Here is a 20,636-nt window from a genome sequence, read left to right as displayed (position 1 = left end):
GGAAAGCATTATTTAGTTTTTATTTTTGTGAATACTGTCTTTGTGTGTTAGAGTATAGAATTTAAGAAATAAAGCTTGACTAGAGAATAACCAGTTTAGTGAAAATAATTGAAAGTAAAACCCATTTATTGAAATTTTAAAATTGTGATATAATGTCAAACTTATTTGAAATTATAAGAATAATATAAGGAGCTCCTGTATATGCTTTAACCTATTTTAAAATAGTGACTTATGAGAAAAATAGATTTTTCTCTTCATCTTAGCATTTTCTAACTATGTAATAGGTCATAGTATTATCACAGCAGTAGAATGAATGGTAATTTTGTTAACTGGGGCTGCCTCCCCCCCCCTCAACTTTATTGGTATATAATTGACATTATATAAGTTTAAATTGTATAATATGTTGGTGTGATGCATTTATGTATTGCAAAATGATTAATACCATGACATTAGCTAATACCTCCATCTTGCAACATTATTATTTCCTTTGGTTGTGAAAACATTTAAGATCCTATGTTTAATGTTAGTGCTTTTTAAAGTGATTTTTTAAAAAATCAAGATTTCCTTCCAGCATGTTGCTTTCCTTAGACATATGTCTTCTGTAGCCAGTCACTGCCCCTGACCCAGCTTGAACCCCCTCACAGTATTCGTACAGATTGATTTAAAGATTTATCTGTTTGAAAGTTTAAGTGAAACCCAATTTGGAGTCTTGGACTAAAACGCCATTGATTGAAATAAAATCAGTTACTGTTTTAGTGTGGTTGGAAATATTATGAGAATATGCAGGCAAAGCCCAAGTGTAAGGAATCTAATAAAATAGGGAAAAAATAAGCCTGATTTTATTTTGCAGCTGTACAATTATAATATTCTAGCGGCAAGATGGAAAGCTTTTATATGGCTCAATTTTCAAATGATGCTTGAACTGACTACATTAAACCAGTATAATTAAAGGTATCTTAAAATTTAATGTCTGATGTGTAGTTAAATTTTAGAATATGAAGTTTAAATATTTAAGATCTCACTATGTATACTTGTTTTCACATTAGTCACATTATTGCTAGGATCAAGTGAAATAATTTGTGAAAATTTAATTATAAAGTAGAAAATGACTATATGACATGTGTGAGGTATTTTTTATTTCATTTATAGAAGCAAAAGGGAACAAAAACTGTTTATTTAAGTAAGTGGAATAAGGGAGGTATCTTTTTTTTCAATATTGCTTGCATGAATTATACAGAATTTAATGTATTTGTATTTTTAATTTCAGATTCAAAATGCTAATGATGTATTAATTGCACCACTTGAGAAATTTCGCAAAGAACAAATAGGTGCAGCAAAAGTAAGTGTTACATTTTATTATTCTTCATATATTCTCTTGATAATTAAAGATAATAGATGTAATTTCAGATGTTAACATTTTTGAAATTAGAATGACCTTTTAAAAATTCTGTACGTCATTTAAAATTTTTGCACAGAGCCTATTACAAAGACTGGAATTCTTTTAAACAGAAGAAAGATATTATTCTCCTACTGAATAGAAAAAAAGTCAGCATAAGTGAGTTTCTCCCATCCCAACAGTGGTAGGACATTAGCAGTTTTAAAGAGGGCAAAATCATTGTAAAAATATAGTAAGTATTACTAACACCTATATAAAATAAAAATTAGGTATGTATGTTGAAAATTGAGGCAGTAATTATAAAATTGCTTTTATTTTTTCTATTTTTTATTCTTAATCAAAATATGTGTTTGTGGATAACTTTAGACATCTTTGTCATGCCTCTGCATTAATGGTTAATTCCTTATGGATCAATTAAAATTTCTGAGCCTAATAATTTCTGAAATTAACTTGCAACTTCTTTACTAGTTCCATGTTTATCTACATTCTCAACATCATGTAAGGACTTAAAATTTGAGTTTCTAAAACAGAATTCATCATCTGTCATAATTCCCCCATCCTTTCTCTGTTTTGGTTTTCCATTCAATCAATGACAAACCCTTTTCTCCTTTGAGCAGTGTTTTCATTCTCCTGCAGAAATATTTCTCCTTCTATCCTTCTCCCTCTGTCTGAAATTTTTCCCCTCCCTGGAATATTTCCTACCCTTAACTTGTTGAAGTCTTGCTAGCTCTCCATGGCTTATTTCATATCTTTGCACCAGAAAAAAGCCTTCCTTTACATGGGTCTTTGCTTATACGTCTGTTCCTTTCTAGAATTGATTTTTTTCCTTAGAGGATCAAGTAATCTGTATGTTTATTTCCTGTGAAAAGCTATCACAGTCTGCCTTGAATTAGAGTTTTATGTGCACTTACCCACCAATTATGAGCCATTATCAAGTCAAGAACGAAACCAGAACCATTCTGTGTTAATTAATTCAGCAAACATCTATCACTATCTCTGTTGGCCCACTTATGGTGTTTGATAAGATTAAGGGATACAACTGTAAACAGGACAGACAAGCTCCCTGCACTTGTGTCATTTATTATCTTTTGTGTGTTTACAAATGCACTGAGGATTGTGGAACAGAAGTGCACGGTGCCTTGTGAGAATATAATTAATGGAACTGACCTTGTCCAGAGAACCAAGCAATGCCTTCTGGAGGAAGTATTGGTTAAACTGAGAGCTGAATGATAGGAAAGAAACAGCTGGGAATGGAGATACAGGGAGGGGAAGAGGGAACAGGGTGGATATGAATGAAGGCCTTGAAGAAAGAGAGAGCCTGGCATTTTAGAGTAAAATGTTTTAATGTGTTTGGAACATAGAGGACCATGGGGATGGAGGACATGTGCACACCTTTATTAGTGGTTCATTGTTTACTCCTTATTCTATTTTACTCTTATTCTCTGATCATGTAAAGAAATGTAGGTAGAGGAGTGATTATACTTGCGCTTTAAAACATCCCTCTAGTTGGACTGGAGGAGAGGGGACTGTTTGAGCGAAGCCAGTTTGGGAGTTAGTCGCTAGTGGCTGTGGGTTCAGAAGGGGACGGAGCTGTGGAGACAGCAGAGTATATCAGACATAAAATGGAAAGAGTAGGAAATGGGTTACAGACTGAAAAGTGAGCAACAGGACATTTCACAGATAACTCCCAGGATTCTGTGTTGTAAAACTGGGCTTTTTTTTCCAGCAGCTTACTGAGGTAGGCAGCGTTTACATTTGAATGGCAGAAATGTGGAGTTTGGCCTTGAGGTAGGATGACTGAACCCAGGGTCTCACCACACCATCCAGGTGGAGACAGTGACTTGGCAGGTATGCGTTCAGATCTGAATCGGAAATGTGTTTGGGATCATTCTCCAGGTGGTAATTAAAATCATGGGAGTAGGTTAGAGCCCTTAGGGAAAGAAGAGAGGAAGAAGAGGACCTAAATTCTTGATGATCTGAGAACTCTCAACATTTGATGTTTGGAAAGAAACAAAGACAGAAGGAGGCTGAGAAGGAAGAAGACGGGAGGAAGAAGAAGGAAGAAGCAGAAGAAGGAAGAAAATACAAGAATGTGGTGGCTTAGAGCAAGCAAGAGTCTTTTCAAGCGTGAAATAGCTGATCTTCCTTGAGATCCAGACTGCAGGGGCTTTCACTGAGTTATTAAATCTGTGACCTGATTAAATCCTCACAAGCAACCTGGGAGGTGAGTGCAGGTATTAGTTACATCTGCTTTACAGTGAGGAAAATGGTGAGGTCACCTGCATGCACCAGATCCCCGAGCTGGAAAGTCAGACCCTGGGTATGAAATCAAGCCATTTTCCTTCAAGGTCTTGGTTTACAATATTTCATTTCATCAGTGGGCTTCCCTGGTGGCTCAGACAGTAAAGCGTCTGCCTGCAATGCGGGAGACCCGGGTTCAATCCCTGGGGGAGGGAGATCCCCTGGAGAAGGCAATGGCAACCCACTCCAATATTCTTGCCTGGAAAATCCCATGGACAGAGGAGCCTGATGGGCTACAGTCCATGGGGTCGCAAAGAGTCAGACATGACTGAGCGACTTCACTTTCATTTCATCAGTGATGTTTTTATAATATTAAAAAGCTTTGTGAAGAATTCTTTTTCTGGCACAGAATATTCCAAGTTTGGAGACCATATAAAATAGCAAATTTCACATTTGTATAAATTCTTATTTGTTTACGTTTGCTACAGGGGTAGTAGCATGAGCGAATACACTCATTTTATTTTGTTTTTTAAGTATCTCAGTTGCTGAACAGATCAGCTGGGAGCACACAACAACATTCTACAATCTTGCCTACTCATTGGGAAGTTAAACTTATGATCAAATCCAGATGACATCTTGAGCAAAAATGCGATTGTAATGGGCCTCCTGGTGGTATTGATTTTGTGTATTTTATTTGCCTGATAGCTCTTAGTACTATATTGTTTCTCGGCTTCTAAGTAATCCTTGTATAGTAAAGTGAATAGAAAGCAGGAATTGTTTTCTGCAATATTTGTTTAGGTCATTATCTTTTTTTTCTGGTATTGCAGAAGCATCTTGGTAGGAATAAAAATCTTGAAGATGGCGATTTCTTTCTGTCGCTTTACTTCCTGTTGTACTTAGTTATCTTTTTACTTGGTAAATAAAGTTAATTCTACAAATGATACTCAGCTGCTTTTCACAGTCTTGACAGTGGAGGTTTCGCACAAGTGAGCTCAGGCCTGTGAGGGAGCTAGAGGAGAGGGCCCTTACAGCAGGACATGCGCAGTTGGTGCTGGTGGAAAATGCTGCGTCCAGCTGGCCCTTCCTCATGGGCAGATGGTCCTGTTTAGATGAAATGGACAGAATCCATGGACCACAGACATTCCCTGTGTGAAGTGTGTTTTTATGGAGCTTTGAGACACCTGATCCTTTGCTGTGGAAAGTGAGGCCCTGAGTGACTTATAGTTGTTGAGAAAAATAAAGCAAAACAAAACAAACCACCGCATCTGTGAGAGACATTAGAAAAGATTAATGATGAGATTGTTGAACTGAAGGACAGGGGAGATGGGTCCTGCCTGTGAACAGCTAAAGATTAGAAGAATTATCCATAAACACTTGCCAAGTGTGTATTTATTTTAGAGGTTCTTATTCTGAGGGTGTACACAGAATGGAATTGTATTGCAGGGCTCACCTATTTACTACACACGTCCGAGTATAGAAGTAAATGTTGGGTTTCTTTAATTTGCCTCCTGATATACTGCTGATTTAAATTCTAGAAATGAGTGGAGAGTAGGTATTCAGAACAATTAATCTAGCTAGAATTCCCATGATATGAATGTACCTAGGGTAGCATTATTGTAGCACATGGTAACTTTTTTTCACATTTTTTGTATACACTGACGAATATATTTCATTGCATTGGAAGTGTTCTCCTTGCCCCTGGAGAGAATGAATTGTAAGTCACATCTGCACACATGTTCCTGCACAAACTGACTCCAAAATATTGGTAGAACTTCATACCTGAGTTCTTAATCAAAGACACATGTAGGGAGAAATCTCTGTCTGGCTCATTTTTCCACATATTAACAGACTGAGCAGGTAGTCGGGGGCAGAGTAAGGACCAGAGCTCAGTCCCTCGGACCATCGATCTTTTGATTCCTCCGTGCTGCTCTTTAGAATACTCTTTTGTGAATTTTGTTTTTTTCTCTACCATTAGCAAATAAATGTTTCAATGTGAAACATTTTAATGATAAAAATGTTGCAAATAAGCCCAAAGATGACCACTTTGAAGCAAGCCTAACTAATGTATCTCCCTTGATTTAAAAATTCCCCAGCATACAGTAGGCAGTTAACTTGGGCTGGTTTTTTTAGATAAAAGAGACATGAGGAATACTACCCGTTAAAGTTAAAAGGTACATTTTCATTTTATGGGAAATGTTTTTAAAACTGGTTTTCATTTTCACTTAGACTTTACTGGAAATCATGTGAACATTCTTCCATGGTTTTAAAACAAAAATAAATGATATAATGTTAGTAATGTAAAAATAGAACTTGATTTTCTTGACATTAATTTCATAGTGAAAACTAGTAGAATTGGATAATTCTTGTCCCTTTGTTTTGTCCATAGAAGAATTGGTTCTGCCTCTGAACATTGTTAATTACATGACAAGGCATGTTAATAATTTTAGCATATGGTGCCTGAAATATATCTGTGGATAACTGTCACAATTAATTACTATATAACCTTAATATTTCCTTCATGTGGAAACTGATTGCCTCCTAATTTGTTGTCTCAAATATGCAAGTGGTTTAGGGAATCTAGAAGAATTACAAATGCTTTCAAATTTAAAAGAATTTGTCACTAAGCTGAGTTATGCATCTAATTTAAAGCATACCAAGTACTTGAACTCATGTTAAGAACAATCCAAAAGCAAATCCCCTAGTGGTCCAGTGGTTATGACTCTACTCTCCTACTGCAGGGGGCACTGGACTTCCACGGAATTATCTTTTGGATCGTTCTCATTATGAAGCCAAACTTTAAATTAGATGAGTAACTCAGCTAGGTGACGAACTTACGGTTACCAAAGGGGAAAGCCAGAGGGGCAGTGGGGGATTGGGAGATTGGGACTGACACATACACGCTACTTCTCTGGGGGTGCAGATGGTAAAGAATCCGCTTGTAACACGGGAGACCTGGGTTCAGTCCCTGGGTTGGGAAGATCCCCTGGAGGAGGGCATGGCGACCCACTCCAGTATTCTTGCCTGGAGAATCCCCATGGACAGAGGAGCCTAGTGGGCTGTAGTCCATTGGGGTCTCAAAGAGTCCGACATGACTATGCGATTAAGCACAGTACATACGTAGAACAGGTAACTAATAAGACCCTACTGTATAGCATAGGAAACTCTATTCAGTACTCTGTAATGACCTGTGTGGGAAAAGCAAGCTTAAAAAGAATGGATATATACTGATTCACTTTGCTATACAACAGAAACTAACACAACATTGTAAACCAACTGTGCTCCAATAAAGATTAATTAAAAAAACAAAAGGAAGTTGTTTATAGGATCAGACTATGGAATTAAATCGACTTCCCACGTGGCTTCTTAATATTTCCAACGCCTCTTCTTTATGAGGTTCTCAAGGCCTCAAGGCAAGAATCCTGAAATGGTTTGCCATTCCCTTCTCCAGTGGAACACGTTTTGTCAGAACTCTCCAACATGACCCGTCCATCTTGGATGGCCTTGCACAGTGGCTCATAGTTCCATTGAGTTAGACAACGTTGTGATCCATGGGATTATTTTGGTTACAAATAGCTTACAAATAGCTGAGAAAAGAAGAGAAGCAAAAGGCAAAGGAGAAAAGGAAAGATATACCCATCTGAATGCAAAGTTCCAAAGAAGAGCAAGGAGAGGTAAAGAAAACCCGTCTCAGTGATCAGTGCAAAGAAATACAGGAAAGCAATAGAATGGGAAAGACTAGAGATCTCTTCAAGAAAATTAGAGATACAAAGGAAACATTTCATGCAAAGATGGGCTTGATAAAGCACAGAAATGGTATGGACCTAACAGAAGCAGAAGATATTAAGAAGAGGTGGCAAGAATACACAGAAGAACTGTATAAAAAAGATCTTCATGACCCAGATAATCATGACGGTGTGATCACTGACGTAGAGCCAGACATCCTGGAATGTGAAGTCAAGTGGGCCTTAGGAAGCATCACTACTAACAAAAGCTAGTGGAGGTGATCAGATTCCAGCAGAGCTATTTCAAATCCTAAAAGATGATGCTGTGAAAGTGCTGCACTCAATATGCCAGCAAATTTGGAAACCTCAGCAGTGGCCACAGGACTGGGAAAGGTCGGTTTTCATTCCAATCCCAAAGAAGTTCAGTTCAGTTCAGTTGCTCAGTCATGTCCGACTCTTTGCAATGCCATGGACTGCAGCAAACCAGGCTTCCCTGTCAATCACCAACTCCCAGAGCCTGCTCAAACTCATGTCCATTGAGTCGGTGATGCCATCCAACCATCTCATCCTCTGTCATCCCCTTCTCCTCCTGCCTTCAGTCTTTCCCATCATCTGGGTCTTTTCCAGGGAGTCAGTTCTTGGCATCAGGTGGCCAAAGTAGTGGAGCTTCAGCTTCAGCATCAGTCCTACCAATGAATATTCCAGACTAATTTCCTTTAGAATTGACTGGTTTGATCTCCTTGCAGTCCAAGGAACTCTTAAGAGTCTTCTCCAACACCACAGTTCAGAAGCATCAAATAGCAAAGAAAGGCAATGCGAAAGAATGTTCAACCAAAGAATGTTCAAACTACCACAAAATTGTAGTCATCTCATACGTTAGCAAAGTAATTCTCAAAATTTTCCAAGCTAGACTTCAACAGTACATGAACCGAGAACTTCCAGATGTTCAAGCTGGATTTAGAAAAAGGCAGAGGAACCAGAGATCAATTTGCCAACATCTGTTGGATCATAGAAAAAACCAAGAGAATTCCAGAAGAACATCTGCTTCATTGACTACACTAAAGCCTTTGACTGTGTGGATCACAACAAACTATGGAAAATTCTTAAAGATGTGGGAATACCAGACCACCTTACCTGCCTCCTCAGAAACCTATAGGCAGATCAAGACACAACAGTAGAACCAGACATGGTGCAACAGAATGGTTCCAAATTGAGAAAGCAGTACGTCAAGGCTGTATATTGTCACCCTGCTTATTTAACTTACATGCAGAGTACATCATGCAAAATGCCAGGCTGAATGAAGCACAAGCTGGAATCAAGATTTCTGGGAGAAACAGAAATAACCTCACATATGCAGATGACACCACCCTAAAAGTGGTGAGGTGCAGAAGGTGAAGAGGAACTAAAGAGCCTCTTGATGAAAGTGAAAGAGGAGAATGAAAAAGCTGGCTTAACATTCTGCATTCCAAAAACTAATATCATGGCATCTGGTCGTGTCACTTCATGGCGAATAGATGGGGAAACAATGGAAATATTGAGAGACTTGATTATCTTGGTCTCCAAAATCACTGCAGATGGTGACTGCAGCCATGAAATTAAAAGATGCTTACTCCTTGGAAGAAAAGCTATGACCAACCTAGACAGCATATTAAAAAGCAGAGACATTACTTTCCGACATAGATGCATCTAGTCAAATCTATGGTTTTTCCTGTAGTCATGTATAGATGTGAGACTTGGACCATAAAGATGGCTGAATGTTGAAGAACTGATGCTTTTAAACTGTGGTGTTGGAGAAGACTTGAGAGTCCTTTGGATTGCAAGGCGATCAAACCAGTCAATCCTAAAGGAAATCAGTCCTGAATATTCATTGGAAGGGCTGATGCTGAAGCTGAAGCTCCACTACTTTGGCCACCTGATGCAAGAAGCCAACTCATTACAAAAGATCCTGATGCTGGGAAAGATTGAAGGCAGGAGGAGAAGAGGACGACAGAAGATGAGTGGTTGGATGGCATCACCGACTCAATGGACATGAGTTTGAACAAGCTCCAGGAGATGGTGAAGGATAGGGAAGCCTGGAGTGCTGCAGTCCATGGGGTCACAAAAAGTCAAGACACTTCTGAAGCAACTGAGCTTGTGCCCAATGGACTTAGATCACCTTACTTTCCTCCTGTTTTGAACAGGTCCTTCAGGGAATGGTCAGGATTTTCATGTCTGCTTCTGGCCACTGAGCTGAGTCTCTCTCTTAGACAGATATTCTCTGGCAATGACTGTATTGGGACTGAGTTTCTTGGCAAACTAGAAACCATTTGATAGTTGATTTGAAATTACTTGCAATTCCCTTTACTGTACCTTCTATCAGATTCTGTTATATAGAGTGACAGAATAACTGATTTTGTTATTTGGTCATGTTTTTAAACAATAATATTACTCTTTGTAATAGTTAAGCAAGTACTGCCCTAAGCATGTTCCATGTAGCGGTGGTGGTAGTGCTGGTGCTTTAGCTGCTAAGTTGTGCCCCACTCTTGTGACCCAATGGACTGTAGCCAGCCAGGCTTCTCTGTCCACGGCATTTTCTGGGCAAGAATACTGGACTGGATTGCCATTTCATTCTCTAGGGGGTCTTCCCCAACTAGGGATCAAACCCACGTCTCCTGCATTATAGGCAGTCTTCTGCATTGCTGGCAGATTGTTTACCGCTGAGCCACCAGGTGAGACTCATTTAAGCCTCACAACCGACAGATAAGAAAACTGCTAAAATTGATAGATAAAGAGAATGAGGTGCCGAAAAGGTTCAGCAGATGGGCAGAGGTCACATAACTAGAAAGGCGTAGATTAGATTTTAGCTGGAGATGAGATCAAGCCTGCAGAGTACTTCAGTAGCACCACCACATGTTTGATGCTGAAGAAATACAAATCCCTTTTCTCTACACTGGTAAAAGGAAACTTGTCTGGTTAGCTTGTTTAGAGAGCAAGATTACTATCTTTTAATTGTTTAACAGCCAGTTCTGTAGAATCATACAAATTTGAGATCAAAACCTGGCATTTAATACATTGGAAATGTGAACTTGGATAATTACTTTCTAAAGCCTTGGTTTCACCCTCAGAAAAATAGTACAATGTTAATTGTTCATATTTTATCATTAGTAGTAATACTTTGTGTCGGCATTAGTCAAAGTATTGCAGTAAAAATACTGTTCGTGTAGGTTAATTTGTCTTACTTTGTTTTATGGACAGAGATAAATGCAAGGTCATTGCTAAATATTTACATAGAGTGATTCATGGGGCTACCAAGCAAGAGGCTCTTTAATGTACATTACTTGTAATTAATAACACTGTACAATCTCTGGAGCACTGTTGCTTATCACTGATAACAGTCTTAGAGAGTCGGAACTATCACCATTGTTCAGATGACTGAGACCCAGAAGGATCGAGTGCTGTTGCCAGTAACCCCAAGGTTACTGTGCTCTGCCTGGGACTCAGATCCCAGGCTTCTGTTATCTGATTCAGTAACCTGCCTCCATCATGGAATGTAAACCTTTTTTTTTTTTTAATATATAATTTATTGTGTTTTCACCATCCTTTACAGCATTTTGTGAGGTTACTATCAGCCCTAATTGACCCCATTGCCACCACTAGAGAAACAAATCAGACCACTTTCCTTGGAGACAATGAATCAGTAGTCATTTCTGTACAGGTGGTACCATTTAGTGTTTCTGTGTACTTTGAAAATTCTAAATGTGCCGTGTTTTTATGTGTATATCAGACTCTGACAGTCATTGGGAAAGCTGAGCTTCACATAGACTTAGAATTCTGGGTAGGAATGTAACCCAAAAACCATTTTGCTGAACAAGTCAATTTATATATATTACATCTTTATATATTAGGGGCTTCCCAGGCGGCGCTAGAGGTAGAGTCTGCCAATGCAGGAGATGCAAGAGACCTGGGTTCGATCCTTGGGCGGGGAAGATCCCCTCGAGGAGAAAATGGCAACCCACTCCAGTATTCGTACCTGGAAAATTCCTTGGACAGAGGAGCGTGGTGGGCTGCAGTCCATGGAGTCACAAAGGGTTGGACACGACTGAGCACACACACACACACACACTGGAACATTATGTATTGAATGTCTCTGTGTGTTTACATACATATGTAGATTATTGTAAACTTCATTAAGTGGCTCCTGTTTGCTCAGATAAGAAGGTATGCTCTTATAATTTGACGATAATAGATTGTAGTTGAGATTCTCATTATTTTTCTGCCTAATTATTCTTATGTTGATGCCTGAAGACTGATACTTAAAAAATATTTTAAGATTCCCCATGATATATATTTTTACAAAAGATCCTTATGCTAAATTTTTAGGTCAATATATAAATTTAAAAAATTTTCACACAGTTCACAAATACCATATGTAAATAAGAACTGATAAAATACAGTGGAACCTTGCTAAGGAGCATCATTGTTAAAATCAGCACCCAGAGATCTGGAGAGTGAAATCTGTTATACAGTTCAGATTCCTTTTATTCTTCAGTGGTCAGCCTTCTTCAGTGAGAATCAAACCTATTTCCTTATAATGAAATCTCCATAGCAAATCCAGTTACTTAGGGTTAACCTGATGGAGGGAGAAACTCTAATGAAAATTTTCTTGGTCTCTTGCTTCTACATAGGGCATCTGTGAGTAGTTCAAAAGTTCCATCTCCACAGAGCAAATTGCCCTAGTCAACTTTGTATCTTCTCCAGATAACAAGGTGGTCCTGAGACTTGGTGTTTTTATTTCTAGATGCATTCTTGCCTGTACCCTTTGTACTGGCTACTCTGCTGCAGAAGAGTTTCATACATGAGTTTATTCCTCAAATTCATTTCAGCATACATGTGTTGGTTCTGAGCGTTACTGTGCATGTTGCTATTTTTACTTCTACCTTGTTTGTTCAGGATCACTGCCTTCCCTGTGGTCCTTGAGATGCTTGGAAAGCTATCTGAGATTTACTTTTTTTTTTTTTTCCCCACAGTTAAGTGGTTAGAAATATTTTGAAATATTTAGGGAACTTGATACTTACTTCTGTGGACAACTCAAAGAAGAAGACAGTAAAACTGGAAGCATTTTATATTATGTTTACATTTTTTAATTCGAAGCAGTTGCATATACAAACAGAAGTCTGTTTCAAGCATTAGGAATAGGTTAGTGTCTAGTAAGCACTATTTGTTGTTAACTATGGGTCTCTAATAAAATGACTATCATCAGTGACCTAAGGTATCCTGTATTTTACTTTACAATGTAATAGTTGCTTGTTTGTTGGGAAAAATAACAGAGAAATATCGGAGTTTATTACCAGGGTAAACTAAGAAAGAAAATGAAAGATGAAGGATTTTCTAAATCATTTCATAGAATACTAATTTTTACACATTATACATTATAACCTATTCTTTGAGTGTTTTACAAATGAGTTATGCCAGCATTTCAATTTTAATGGTTCTCTTTTGGTCTGTTCCTGTTGCCATCACCTGTATTATGTGTATCAAATTAGAATTAAAACTTTATAATATACATTGAAGTAATTAGAAACCTTCTTAAGACTATGAAGGGCTTCCCTGGTGGCTCAGTGGTAAAGAATCTGCCTACCAATGCAGGAGACACAGGTTTGATCCCTGGGTCTGGAAGATCCCCTGGAGAAGGCAATGGCCACCCACTCCAGTATTCTTGCCCAGGTAATCCCATGGACAGGGGAGCCTGATGGGCCACAGTTCGTGGGGTCACAAAAGAGTTGGACATGACTTAGCAACTGGACAACAACAAAGATTATGAATTAGTGTGTTAAATATTTAGAAAACTTATACAGATTTAAAAATTATGAAGAATCACAGGCTACTTCCTCTAAAAAATCAGTTAAAACCTTTTGTTACATTGGAAATACAGAACATTTTCATGTCTAGTTCAGGAAAAGAAAAAAAAAAAAAAGTTCCTGACTACCAAATGTGAAAATTGCCAGGAAGCATCTGAATTTGTTCAACATCCCTGTTAAGTTTTGGTTCTTCTTCTTTTTTTTTTTTTAATACCATGTTGGTTTAACTTACCAACTCTTGTTTTCTATGAACAGCTTCATTTTTTCAGCATTCTTGTTAAAAAAAAATTAGCAGTGGGAACTGAACATGAAGCCCCTGAGTACCTCATTTTAAAAAGTATCAATACTGACTAGTAAAATTATTTACCTTTTCACTGTTCATGCCACATTGTTTCTTCCAGTCAAAATAAAATCTCAGCATCTATTAACTAGAGTGATTTGAGTACCTGCTTGCCTGGTAGACTTTTGGGATTTGGTTGTGAAACTTATGTTTCAGTTACTTCATTCCAAAGTCATGAGTTTTTTGGCATCTAGAGTTTATCATCTAACATATTGACAGGTTCTCTACTACCTCATTCTCCTTTCCAAGCTCTGAGTCATTAGCAATCTGATAAGCATGCCATCAGTCATCTTGCCTTAAGTTTTTGATACAAAACCATTCAACTGCAGTATTGATCTGCTTTATACTAACTAGTCATGGTGTTCAGTGTTGTGGACTCAAAAACAAAATATAATGCTTACCTTCATGCAGCTAACCGAACAGCAGAGGAACCCCTAAGGACACCGGTAATTAAGATGGAATGGGATTAGTGGTATATCTGAAATATGCCTGCAGTCTTATATATGCACAGTGGAAGAAACAATTTATTCTGCCTAACAGGGGAAGGTGGGCTGGCATAGCCCTTTGTGAAATTTTGATATTCCACAGGTGCAGTTTAAGGGCTGGCAAATAGCATCCTTGACAAAAGAAAAGTGGTAGTGGCAAAAAAATTTGCAGTGTGGCTTAAAAGCTTGATATATTTTAGTGTGATTAGAGCTATTGCTTTTACCACTTTTTTAACAACAACAAAAAACCATGAACTGCGTTAAGAAATACACTTAATATCACAATTCATTGAGTATATGTGCACAGAATAACTGAGGCAGAAGAAAGGACAAGTGAACTGGAAGGTAGAATGATGGAAATAGCTGCTATGGAATTAAAAAAAATGAGGACAGTCTTGGAGACTTCTGTGACAGTATTAAATGCACCAATATTGAAATTATAGGGATCCCAGAAGAAGAAGAAGAGAAAGAGATAGGGTCTGAGAAAAATATCTGAAGAGACTACATTCAAAAACTTTCCTAACCTGGGAAAAGAAATAGCCACCCAAGTCCAGGAAGCACAGAGAGTCCCATACAGGGTAAATGCAAGGAGGAACATGCCAAGACCCATATTCATAAAACTAACAAAAACTGAATACAGAGAAAAAGTATTAAAAGCAGCAAAGGAAAAGTAACAAATAAAGTGCAAGGGAAGGGAGTGGCATGATATATTTAAAGTGATGAAAGAAAAAGGCCTGCAACCAAGATTACTCTACCCAGCAAGGATCTCATTCAGAGTCAATGGAGAAATCAAAAGCTTTGCAGACAAGCAAAAGCTAAGAGAATTCAGCACCACTGAATCAGCTTTACAATAAGTGCTAAAGGAAAAAAAGAAAAGGAATCCAAATTGGCAGAGAAGTAAAACTGTTATTGTTTGCAGATGACATTATACTTTACATAGAAAATTGTAAATATGCTGGCAGAAAACTGCTAGAGCTCATCAATGAATTTGGAAAAGTTGCAACATTCAAAATTAAGGCACAGAGATCTCTTGCATGCCTTATTTATTTATTTTTTTGTCTCTTCTGTTCCTATATGCTAACAGCAAAAGATAAGAAAGAGGGATGATTAAGGAAACAATCTCATTTACCATTGCATCAAAAAGAGTAAAATACCTAGGAATAAATCTACCTAAGGAGGCAAAAGACCTTACTCAGAAAACTGTAAGATATTGATGAAAGAAATCAAAGAAAACACAAAGAGATGGAGAAAGATAACACATTCTTGTAATAGAAGAATCAATATTGTGAAAATGACTCTACTACCAGAGTAATCTACAGATTCAGTGTGATCCCTATCAAATTACAAATGGCATTTTTCAAAAAATTAGTACAAAGTTTTTTACATTTTATATGGAAACACAAAAGACTACGAATAATGAAAGCAATTTTGAGATAGAACAGAACTGGAAGAATCAGGCTCCCTGACTTCAGACTATACTAGAAAGTTCAGAGATAAACCCATGCACCTTAATAAAGGAGTCAAGAATATACTATGGAAAAAATAATATTGAATAGTCGCTTCAATAAGTGGTGCTGGGAAAACTGGGCAGCTACATGTGAAAGAAAGAAATTAGAACACTCTCTAACACCATCCACAAAAATAAAGTCAAAATGGATTAAAGACCTAAATGTAAGGTCTAACACTATAAAACCGGAGAAGGCAATGGCAACCCACTCCAGTACTCTTGCCTGGAAAAATCCCATGAATGGAGGAGCCTGGTGGGCTGTAGTCCATAGGGTCGAGAAGAGTCGGACATGGCTGAGCGACTTCCCTTTCACTTTTCACTTTCATGCATTGGAGAAGGAAATGGCAACCCACTCCAGAGTTCTTGCCTGGAGAATCCCAGGGACGGGGGAGCCTGGTCGGCTTCCATCTATGGGGTCGCACATAGTCAGACACGACTGAAGTGACTTAGCAGCAGCAGCAGCAGCAGCAACACTATAAAACAGATGAAAATATAGGCAAGAATACTCTTTAACATAAATCAAAGAAAGATCTTTTTCAGTCCACAGCCTAGAGTAATAAGAATGAAAACAAAAATAAACAAATAGTACTTAATTGAAACTTAAAAACTTTTGTAGATCAAAGGAAACCATTAGTGAAATGAAAAGACAACCTTCAGAATAGGAGAAGATATTTTCAAATGAAGCAACTGACAAGGGATTACTCTCCAAAGTATATAAAAAAACAAACAGCCAATGAAAAAATGGGCAGAAGACCTAAATGGAGATTTCACCAAAGAATACATACAGACAGATGGCCAACAAACATGTTAAAAGATCCTCAACAGCATTAATTATTAGAGAAATGCAAATCAAAACTACAACGAGATATCACCTCACACTGGGCAAAATGGCCATCATCAAAAAAATTTACAAGTCGTGCTTAGTCCCTCAGTCGTGTCCAAGTCTTTGAAACCCTGTGGACTGTAGCCCACCAGGCTTCTCTGTCCATGGGGATTTTCTAGGCATGAATACTGGAGTGGGTTGCCATGCCCTCCTCTGGGTGATCTTCACAACCCAGGGATTGAACCCAGGTCTCCCACATTGCAGGCCAATTTTTTACCATCTGAGCCACCAGGGAAGCAGAGAACAGTATGAAGTGAAGTGAAAGCACTCAGTCTTGTCCGACTCTTTGTGACCCCATGGACTAGACAGTCCATGGAATTTTCCAGGCCAGAATACTGGAGTGGGTAGCCTTTCCCTTCTCCAGGGAATCTCCCCAACCCAGGGATCGAACCCAGTTATCCCGCATTGCAGGTGGATTCTTTACCGTCTGAACCACCAAGAAAGCAGAGAACAATATAGAGGTTCCTTAAAAAACAAAACGCACGCTATGACCCAGTAATCCCACTCCTAGACACATGTCCAGAGAAAACCATAATTTGAAAGGATGCCTGCACTCTGATGTACATTACAGCACTATTTACAATGTCCAGGACATGTAAGTAACCTAAATGTCCATTGACAGAGGAATGGATATAGAAGATGTGGTACATGTGTACGATAAGATATCAATCAGCCTTAAAAAGGAACAAAACTGCCATTTGCAGAGATGTGGATGGACCTAGAGATTGTCATACAGACAAAGTAAATTAAAGAAAAACACACATTGTAAAATACCACTTGTAAGTGGAATCTAGGCAAATGGTACAGATGAACATATTTGCAAAGCAGAAATAGAGTCATTGATGTAGTAACTTATGGTTACATTGGTAACTTATGGTTACCAAGCGGGTAGAGGGGGTGGGACAAACTGGGATACTGGGGTTGACATACATACACTACTATATATAAAATAGATAAGGAGTGAAAACCCATTGTGTAGCATAGGGAATTCTACTCAGTGATCTGTGGTGACCTACACGGGAAGGAAATCTGGAGAAGAGGGGATATGAAGGTGCATTTTGCTGATTGACTTTGTTCTCCAGCAGGAACTAACACAATGTTGTAAGCAACTTTACTCCAATAGAAAAAACAAAACAAAACACAAACAGTGATTATATGTCCAAGATACTTCTATATACATGATGTAATCTGATATTTTTTACTATGCTGTAACCCATAGTATGAATAAATATTACATCTGAGCTCAGCCTGTGTATGAAAATGGAATTCGTGGGTAAATTAGTGAAAAATGGGGCAGTAAAATTAGTGAAATATACTAATTAGTGAAAATTTCACTCAGGAGTAAATCAGTGAAAAATACTCAGCTGGGGCAGAATAGTGGGGAGTTTTGTGCTGCACCAGGGAGTTGTTTGGTTAATGATAATTAATGATAATTATGATGATCAGGCTAGATAATGATCATTTATGTCAGACAGTTTGCTAGGGAGCTCATATGTTCTTTTGTTTAATCTTTACAACAACCCTATGAGTTAGGGGCTATTGTTTTCACCCTCATCTTTCCAAAGAGTAAACTGGGCCACAGAGAGGGGTAATCTAATTTGCCTTGGATAAGGTAGCTGAGTTCAGTTCAGTTCAGTCACTCAGTCATATCCAACTCTTTGCAACCCCATAGACTGCAGCATGCCAGGCCTCTGTGTCCATTACCAACTCCCAGAGTTTACTCAAACTCATGTCCATCGAGTCAGTGATGCCATCCAACTATCTCATCCTCTGTCGTCTCCTCCTCCTGCCTTCAGTTTTTCCCAGCATCAGGGTCTTTTCCAGTGAGTCAGTTCTTCACATCAGGTGGCCAAAGTATTAGAGTTTCAGCTTCAGCATCAGTCCTTCCAATGAACATTCAGGACTGATTTCCTTTAGAATGGACTGGTTGAATCTCCTTGCAGTCCAAGGGACTCTCAAGAGTCTTCACCAGCACCACAGTTCAAAAGCATCAATTCTTCGGCGCTCAGCTTTTTTATAGTCCAATTCTCACATCCATACATGATTACTGGAAAAACCATAGCTTTAACTAGATGGACCTTTGTTGGCAAAAAGCAAATGTCTCTGCTTTTTAATATGGTGTCTAGGTTAGTCATAACTTTCCTTCCAAGGAGTAACTGTCTTTTAATTTCATGGCTGCAGTCACCATCTGCAGTGATTTTAGAGTCCCCCAAAATAAAGTCTGTCACTGTTTCCATTGTTTCCCCATCTATTTGCCATGAAGTGATGGGCCAGATGCCATGATCTTAGTTTTCTGAATGTTGAGCTTTAAGCCAACTTTTTCACTTCCTCTTTCACTTTCATCAAGAAGCTTTCTAGTTCTTCTTCTCTTTGTGCCGTAAGGGTGGTGACATCTGCATATCTGAGGTTGTTGATATTTTCTCCTGGCAATCTTGATTCCAGCTTGTGCTTCTTCCAGCCTGGCATTTCGCATGATGTACTCTACATAGAAGTTAAAGAAGCAGGGTGACAGTATGCAGCCTTGACATATTCCTTTCCTGACTTGGTAGCTAGTGTGCAACAAATCAGGGGTTGAACCCAGGCAGTTGGGCTCTAAGGCACATGTCCCTGATCATGACCCTGTTCTCATGAGGCCAGTTGAAACTTGAATCTGTATTTCAAGAAGATAGTTTGTGAGCATTGTGAGAGGCAGAGTCAGAGATACCAGGCTACCAGTCAATAATTCATCAATACCTTCAGTAGAGTATTCAGGATATATTTGGTTAAAACATCAAGGCCTCCAATCATGCCTGTGTACTGCCTGCCGTACAAGGCTTGGAATAGAGAAGCTCCCCAGCAGGAGGGCACCAGAGAAGACAACCTCAAGCCTGTGGCAGATCGCAAAGGTGTTTGACTGTAAACTCCCACTGACTACCCTTCAGCACATTACAAACCGCTGGAGTCCTGATCTTTTCCGTGGGGTTCACAGAGGAGTCTCTTTGTTAACCCTCCATTTTCTTTCTGGCACTGCCTTTCTCATTTTCTGCTTTGATTCAGTTGCTGTTGCCATTGTAATGCTTTTTCAAGTCAGTATAGTTCTCCAGTCTGCAACATGTTTCCTTTTAAAATTTACTTCTGTCCTTCCTTTGGGCACGAGAAACTTATCTCTCTGTCTGTGAATTCTGCTGTTACCAAGTTCCCCAAGGAAGGGAGGCACAGGAGGACGTGAGCCTACCCTCCTGTGAGGGGTTTTGCCAACTTTTCTGTACCAGCGCCAGCTCAGAGCAAGTGTCACAGTGGAGACCCAAGTTCTTCCATTCTACCTTACGATGCTTTCCACCCTGAAGAGTTTAAGGGTGTTCTTTGTTTCCTTTCTTGAGCTGAGAATATACTTTTTATTCTTTATGTTTAAGGATTTGCAAACTGAGCCAAGTCTGGCCCTGTCTCTTTCCCGCAAACTGGAAGTGGTTTTATATTCTTAAACGGTTTTTGAAAAATTAAGGATAATATTTTGTGATAAGTGAAAATTATGTGACATTCGGATTTAAGTGCCTATAATTAAAGTTTTATTAGAACACTACATTGCCCGTTTGTGTTTTTTACATGCTCTTACCTTACAGCTGCACAGTTGGGTAGTCGTGTCAGAGACCACATGGCCCACGAAGCATACAATGTTTTTTATCTCTTCCCTTGCAGAAGGCAGTTTGCAATCCTTGGTCTAAAGCCTGAGACAAATTTCATTTTTTACCTCTGCAGTCTCTTAAGTCTTCATTCAAATGAAACCTTCTGGAGGAAACCATAATTTGAAAAGATACGTGTATCCCAATGTTCATAGCAGCACCATTTACAATAACCAAGGCATGGAAGCACCCTAAATGTCCACCAACAGATGAATGATTAGAGAAGATACGATATATAAAACTATGTATAACATACACACAATGGAATATTACTCAGCCATAAGAAAGAAGTGCCATTTGTAGCAACATGGATGGACCTAGAGATTATCATACTAAGTAAATCAGACGGAGAAGGACAAGTGCCATATCACTTATGTGGAATCTAAAACAAGTATACAAATGGACTTATTTACAAAACAGAAATAGACCCACAGACATAGAAAACAAATTTATGGTTACTAAAAGTGAGAGCATGGGGAGGGATAAGTTAGGAGTTTGGGATTAACATATATATAATGCTGCTGCTAAGTCGCTTCAGTCGTGTCCGACTCTGTGCGACCCCAGAG

General features: G+C 38.6%; 1 protein-coding gene across 3 annotated transcripts in view; it reads left to right on the top strand.

Annotated features, from left to right (window-relative positions):
* The window catches only part of ARHGAP42 (Rho GTPase activating protein 42), a 340,955-nt gene that overhangs the window by 194,025 nt on the left and 126,294 nt on the right, over nt 1-20,636 (top strand). For all 3 annotated transcript variants that reach the window (XM_061440141.1, XM_061440144.1, XM_061440143.1), the window contains exon 4: nt 1,268-1,339. In XM_061440141.1, the coding sequence (XP_061296125.1) occupies nt 1,268-1,339 (72 nt within the window). The remainder of the gene's footprint in view (nt 1-1,267; nt 1,340-20,636) is intronic.

Source organism: Bos javanicus, chromosome 15 (genome assembly GCF_032452875.1).
Source record: "Bos javanicus breed banteng chromosome 15, ARS-OSU_banteng_1.0, whole genome shotgun sequence".
NCBI classification, from domain to species: Eukaryota; Metazoa; Chordata; class Mammalia; order Artiodactyla; family Bovidae; genus Bos; species Bos javanicus.
The sequence above is the reverse complement of the archived record's forward strand: the minus strand, read 5'-3'. Positions and strand labels throughout refer to the sequence as shown.